Raw genomic sequence first — 7,459 nt, forward strand, 5'->3', positions numbered from 1 at the left:
CGCGTGATCGTGGCAAAACTACCGTTATTACTCTTTTAATTATCTAAAAATATAATAAATAACATATAGTATATGATACTTATATAATTTTTGTTTAGCATGATAATATGACAATATATATTTAATTTTTTAATTTTCGTCCATAGCAACGCACGGGCATATCGCTAGTACAGACTAATTACAAAACTAATTGCATAGATGAAGGCTAATTTATGAGATGAATCTATTAAATCTAATTAGTTCATGATTTGACCATGTTGTGCTACAGTCACTACTACAGCCACCCCTATCACCGCCGGTTCTAAAAGTACATCACCAACGGTTTTGGGTACCGTTGGATTTAAGTCGTTGGTGATAGCGGGGTCATCACCGCCGGTTCCAGAACCGTTGGTGATGTGCACCCATCACCGCCAGTTCGTGTCTGGAACCGTTGGTGATGAAGACATCAACACCGCCGGTTGAAGACACGAACCAGCGGTGAAGAACTTTTTCCCATCAAAAAAAATATTTTCATATAATATTATTTAAACATCTACAGAATTACTTTTTACATATGCCTGAGCTCATATATCATAGGCATGAAAGGCAACAGCATCGTAAGCTAATTCTTTTGCACTCAAATGTTAACTTGTAATGAAATACTCCTCCATCCCAACTAATGCCCATGACATCTTTTCCATATTCAGCTAATGCCTTTAGAAGTGGATGGAACATGGAATTTAACTCAAAAGGGGCAAGCCGCTAGAATAAAGAAATGAACATTGCTAAATATGAAGTAAATCAATGACACAGATCTATCAGCTCAAATGGCAAGAACTATAACACATTATAAAATGAAAGCCATCTAGAAACATGACAAAGGGGGAGTAGAATGCAGAGGAGCCATGCTGAGCAATAATTTTGACACAAGGCTAAAAGGGACTAAGAATGAACATGCCGTCTCTACCAAAAAACCCTCCAAGCTCCAAAAAAACCCTCCAGTTAGCTAACCAGCCCTCGCCAATCTGTGGAATCAGACGAGAAAATGCATCACATCGCCATTCAACTCCATCAGGAGCAATTCATCAAGTAAAAATAGTATGAAATTCTATCTAAACTTCTGGAGTCAACAATGACAACCATGGAAGAGCTATGTATTCCTCATATATATATATATATATATATATATATATATATATATATATATATATATATATATATATATATATCTTCTGGATTTTTCAGGAGTGATGCATATACATTTTGGTTTTCAAATATTGAAAAGTAGGCCTAGAAATCAGCATCACAATTCTAACATAGCATTCTACTTGGTTTATTTAGGCACATGCTCTAAGAAAATATCATAAATGAATGTCATTGTAATAAGGAACTCACCATTTGTCAACAGATGGGAAATACAAGTTCATTCCAAGCATATGGAACTCCAGGAAGGCACCAGTGGCTGCAATCAAATATGCTATTAGGATGACTCCAAAGGCCAATATAAGCATCGCTTCTGAAGGCCCCCATCAAAGTCACATTTAGTATTGTGACAGACCATTCCACAAACCTGACGACCCCCACCTCCCTGCTCCAACAGAACACATAGAAAAACCGAGTTCCTCAAGAAGCTCACCAAAAGCCAAGCAAACCATGTTCGATTAACACAAAATCTTGACCAAGATCCCAACTCAAGATGGGAAATCCACTCCAAGCAAGAACACCTAGACAAATCGAATATTTATCATCAATGTCAGAAATTTTGACCAAACCCTAGGTGAAGAATAAATTGGGTGAAGTTCCAATCCGTGATGCTCAAGTGAGGGATTTGATGTGGGATCACCCTAAAGTTGCTCACACATGTCCTAGCACTGAAGTCCCTTAAGAAATGCGAGCCAAATCGTAGCCAAATGCCACAAACGAAAAATCCCCAAAAATCCCAAAAAGATTACGGGAGTGTGCAGGGAGTGGGGGAACAGAGAGAGGACACAATGGCATTGCATTATACCTTTTACTGATGGAGGAGGGGCACTGTGACGGCCACGCCAGGGCAGGGGGCGATGACTCGGCGGCGTGCGCTGGTGGGGAGGACGCGGAAGGGCGTCGGCGTGCGCTGAGTGCCGCGCGCGGCCGGCCGCTGCTGCCCTGCTCCACGGCGCGCTGCGTGCATCCGGCTTCTGCTCCCCGCCGCCGCGGCGCTGCTCCTTGCCACCGCTCCTTCGCGCAGCACCGCATCCGCATCCCCGTCCGCATCTCCGCCGCCGCCGCTGCGCTGAGCCGCGACGCACCGTGCAGCGCCGCACCGCTCCTCGCCACCACTCCGCGCAGCACTGCACGCGGCCGGCCGCTGCTCCCCACCGCCGCCACACTGCGCAGCGCCGCGCGCCGTCGCGTCCGCATCCCGCGCAGCACGGGAGGAGAGGCAGGGACGGGATCCATGCGCCGTGCGGGACAGGAGGAGAGGAGGGGGCCCGTGGAGGAAGAAGGAAGAGATGGGGAGGGGATGGCCGGAGGGGAGGGGAGGGAAGGGAGGAGACGGGAAAGGGAGGGAGGAGGTGGATGAGGAAGAGGGACACTGACAGGAGAGGGAGGGGGACAAGGTAAAGAAAAAAAATTGTATCACCGCCGGCACCTAAAATGATCCGGCAGTGATGTCTATACATCACCGCCGGTTCGTGTTACGACCCGACGGTGATGTTCGAAAATCTATCACCGCCGGTTCGTAATACGAACCGGCGGTGATGAGTGGGATTCATTTCGAACCGGCGGTGATATATTATCACCGCCGGTTTGAAACAAACCGGCGGTGATAGGTCGTTTGCAATGACCATATCTGTAGTAGTGAGTAGATATGTGCTAATGATAGATCAATTAAGTTTAATAGATTTGTCTTGTGAATTGCCCTCCATTTATGCAATTGATTTTTTTAATTGGCCAATATTTAATACTCCTAATTGTCTGATGTGATGGGATTAAAGTTCAGTCACCTCAATCCAAAAAAATGTATTTGTCACAGTTTCCTTAGGAAAGACCGAAAGAGCTAGCAGCCTGCCGGCGTCGCCGTTAGATTGCTGAGTCCTTGTAACGAAGCGACAACTTGTGTAAATTATTAACTTGGCCCATCATCAGGTTGCTGACCACTTGAGGGCAGTCTCAACGGGGTATTATAGGAGTGTCATGAATATTAATTTTATTGACGTGACAATATTATTATGAAGATTGGCGAACCACACGAGCTGAGGCCGTGGACGTGGCGAGGCGAGGCGCGGCCCGACCAGTGAATGTGCGTGTTAAGGTTCTCATGTACTCTTGCTAAGAAGACTTCTCCCTTCTCCCTCAGTTGCTTCTCGTACTGGCGAGAGCTCAAGATAGCGGGCAATAAGGTTTTTGGGGAGCATATTCATGCGACTACTCGCAAGCTCCCTGAACGACTACGTCCTCTACATCCTGATGGTCCGAGTGACTACTTCATCTACTTCAAGGGACTGCAGCAATCAGGTTTTTGGGGAGCACCTTCACGCGACTACTCGCTTGCTTCCTGAACGACTACATCCTCTATATCCTGGTGGTCCGAACGACTACTTCATCTACTTGCAAGGGACTGCATAGCAATCAGATTTTTGTGGAGCGCCTTCAGTTGATTGCTCACTTGCTCTCTGAACGACTACGTCCTCTACATCTTGGTGGTCCGAACGACTACTTCATCTACTTGCAAGGGACTGCATATGTCTACATCGAACAAGGTCAGTCAAATAGTATGAATATTTTAGCTGGTGACAACGCAAAAGGAGCCCCAACTCTAGTCTTGGGTACAGTCTGAAACTTCTGTGTTTCATTCTGTTTTTAATTGAATTTGTGTTAATCTTGAACATGTGCACATGCTATGTCTCACTCACTATAGTCATGAAAATATTGTTCATTTATATATTTAATTTTGGAATTAAAATGTGTCCAAAGTTGTCAATATTTCTAACAATCCAAAAACCTGATACTGTTAATAGGCATTCTTTTTTTAAGAAAAACTGTGGGAGAATTCCCCATAGCAAATTTTATAAAACAAAACAAAGGATTACAGAAAGGGGTATACTTACAAAGAGAGAGAGAGAGAGAGAGAGAATTTACGACAAACAGTGTACACCATTAAGTTGTGGACTCTAGCCATTGAATGATACTAAGCCGTTTATCCTCAAGGACTCTCACGAGCTGGAGGAGAACCTGGTCCTTGAATTTTTTAACCCAAAGTCGAATTATTAGGACACTTATCGAAAATCTTGGATTTGCGAAGATTTCAGATTTCCCATGCTGCAAAGAAAAAGACTTTCATGAAGAAGGGAAGTCCAGAGCTCTCCATCATGACTAACACTGGGTTGCAAATATTATTTGAAACATTCCATTGAATACCAAGCTTGTGCCAACATGCAGTAGCAAATGGGCAAGTGAAGAACAGGTGATCCAAATCATTCTCAGTATTAGCCGAGCAAATAACACACCAAGAGTTCGGTTAGACATTGTAATGACGTCTTACTAACATGTTCCTTGTGTTGAGTCAATCCACAAACAAAAGCCTGGCAAAGAAATTTAATCTTGGAGTGCACTTTGACTTCCATAATTTTCTGAAGATAGGAAGAACTAAAAGTTTTTAAACACCATTTTGTAGTAGAGACAAGAGGAATAAACTTGGTTACCCAATATGAAAGACCATCATCTGAATCCGGTCATAATCAACCAACCGCAGGAAGGACTGCAGATCAAGCACCTCTTCAAAGGCAGGAAGAGAAAGTGGCAGAACAAAGATAGAGCCAAGATCCTCTACAAGCATGATTTCCTTTACTGAGATCTCAGGGTTGATTGCAAAGGAAAAAAACCTTGAGTATTTAGCTGTGTTAATAGGCATTCGGTAGCTATCTTTGCTACAAAAATCAAACCATCTCCTTTTGATGGTTCCAACTAACAAACATTGGCGTGAGCGGCTTACATTGTGATTGATGGCGATGAGATTGTAATAGAGGGGAAGCCCGAACAGTTCACTCCGGAGGAAGAGGAAGGGAGTGAATTCAATGCTTCTGATAACCTCTTTTGAGGCTGCATCATAAGTGTTCTTGCTGAAAACCTTGTGGATTCATATATCCGTCTCACAACTAGCAAGGATATGTGGGATGCTCTTGAGGGAGTGTCTGATGCTGGCAGTGAGTTGTATATCCTGGAGGAGTTCCTTGACTACAGGATGTTGAAGACCTTTTTGTGGTAGAATAGACCCATTAAATACATACACTAGCAAAAGATCTCAAAAATTGTAGCAAAGAGACTTCATGTGTGTTACCCAATAAGTTTGTGGCCGGAGGTATTATCTCTTAGTTGCCACCTTCTTGGAGGAATTTTGCTGCTTCACTGAAACAAAGTAAAGGTTTGAAGTTCGCTTAAGTTTGAGAGCATTGCATTTATTTATTATTGTGGCTTGTTCTTTAATTGCTAGTCTATCTTCCATAATGAAAAAGTAGCCGGTCACAACATGAACTTAAATGCTAAATACTTGAGAGAGCAATATGTCTTGTTATGTATGACTAAGTGCAAAGAGGACATTGAGGGGCAACGCTGATTTCTTTATAACCAAAGCTCCTGGACTTACTCGAGGACGAGCAAGGTTTAAGCATGGGGGGAATGTTGGCGCTCCATAAGTACCCACTTTATCCCTTATTTATCCTTGATAATGGCATGAATTTAATATCAAAATCACTAACCGTCCTAACCCCAGCCTAATTATTGGTCATTTTCACACTTGCACATATATTTTGGAGGAACTTCATTTTTGCAGGTTTTTGGCCTATTTTGGAGCATGAAATGACGAGGCTCGTGATCGAGCGCTAACACGGAGAAAGACGAAGGCCAAAGCCCAAAGGAAGGACCAAAGCCCATGTTGATTCGAAGCCCATTCAAACACATCCATCCTCCAAGAGAGACCAAAGGACCAAGCCCACGAAGATGAGATCAAGATACTTCGGGATTAAGCAAAGCAAACGAAGATTTAAGGAAGGATTCCCTATCCTATCTTTTCCTCGAAGATATCTACAAGACAACGACGTCCAAAGGGGTGCAATCGTGAATGACATAAACTCTAGAAGATGCGAGGAGTCTGCACGCAAAAGATGAGATCGAGGCGAGCCCGAAACAGGGTAGGCCGGCCGGCCTAGGCCCATGGGGCCAGCCGGCCTAGCCCGTTTCTGAGGCGGTTCGGCCTCCCCTTCGACCGGTGGCTTTCTCGGCTTATAAATAGCTCGCACCTTATTCAACTCGGGGCATCCATCCACCCAGAACTCGACGAAAACCTAGGGCCAACACCGGAGGGAGACGACGACCGCCGCAAGTCTTCAAAGTTGTCTAGGAGATGGCTTAGGCCACCCCTAGCCGCCATGGCCTCCCTGCGTGGTTGTGTCATGGAGGAGTTCATGAGCTAGTTGGAGTCGTCGATGGTATGTACTCGGTGGTGACGATCCAAACGAATCTATTTATGTGAGTAATGATAATCATGTCTTCCGAATCTTTTAGCGACCATGTTCTCTCTTTCGATTTCATTCTTTTCTTTGGGTTTGCTTCATTTTAGATCTATTATCGAGATAGATCACTTAGCATGATCTTGTAGTCATGGTGGCTAGAGGTTCATGACGGAACTACCAAAGGGGGTTCGACTTGCTTCAGGGTATTTCGTTCAAAGGGGGCGCGTCGTGACAGGCCATTCCCATTGAGTAGGCGGAGTATCAAGGGATCGGATTGGAGATTTTGGGTTTAAAGATGCTTTTGATTGAGATGCATGACTTATTTGCTCGTTAGCTTGAACTACAACTAGATGACTATAGGCCTAGTCATGTCTTTGGTTTTGCTAAGATTAAGCCTATGTTCATGGATGAGATCAATCTTTACACATCACTCATATCTATTAAAGGTTTACTCTATATATGCAATTCATGCTTCATGTTAGGATAGATCCGTTAGATTAGATGGATAAACCTTAGGTAGTTCTTTGTCGATCCACGGATTGATAAACCTTGGGGGAATACTCTAAGGGAAAAGCTACACGAACCGTGCGCTTGCGGTATACAAATCGGGGCGCTAAGGAGCGTCAACAAGCTTTTCTGTCGTCGTTACCGGGGATCGGCAACATGAACCCTAGGGCGATCTATCTAGTTTTTGGATTAACATTAATTTTATTATTGCATATATCCTGTGTTTCTTGTTTGTGTCCATGAATGCAGGTAAAACCCTAGACACAAAGCAATTGAGAAGTTCTCAACATCCGTACTTTGACAAGTCCAATCTCACTCAAGCAAGTTGATGGCTACGTGAAGACCCGCTCTTTAGTGGTAGGTGCTAACTTTTGTTAGTGGTCCAGCATCAGCTATCGAGTCCCCACTCCCCACAGCAAAAGATGATAAATAAGGTATGCTGCCGTGTCAATTGATTTTAAAGACTAATGTTTTTGGAAAAA

At 43.9% G+C, this 7,459-nt stretch overlaps 1 protein-coding gene across 2 annotated transcripts; it reads right to left on the bottom strand.

Annotated features, from left to right (window-relative positions):
* Positions 1 to 1,304: 1,304 nt before the first annotated feature.
* On the bottom strand, positions 1,305 to 2,508 carry LOC120644488. 2 transcript variants are annotated; one of them, XM_039921117.1, is made up of 3 exons: positions 1,988 to 2,508; positions 1,538 to 1,703; positions 1,311 to 1,441 (listed from the first exon to the last, which is right to left on the bottom strand). In XM_039921117.1, exons 1-3 carry the CDS (start codon positions 2,416 to 2,418, stop codon positions 1,403 to 1,405), a joined length of 636 nt encoding a protein of 211 aa, XP_039777051.1. In that variant the 5' UTR covers positions 2,419 to 2,508; the 3' UTR covers positions 1,311 to 1,402. The 2 variants fall into 2 exon arrangements, with proteins under 2 accessions (XP_039777050.1, XP_039777051.1); XM_039921116.1 differs by having other exon boundaries at positions 1,305 to 1,703.
* Positions 2,509 to 7,459: the final 4,951 nt, after the last annotated feature.

Source organism: Panicum virgatum, chromosome 8K (assembly GCF_016808335.1).
Source record: "Panicum virgatum strain AP13 chromosome 8K, P.virgatum_v5, whole genome shotgun sequence".
Classification (NCBI taxonomy): Eukaryota; Viridiplantae; Streptophyta; class Magnoliopsida; order Poales; family Poaceae; genus Panicum; species Panicum virgatum.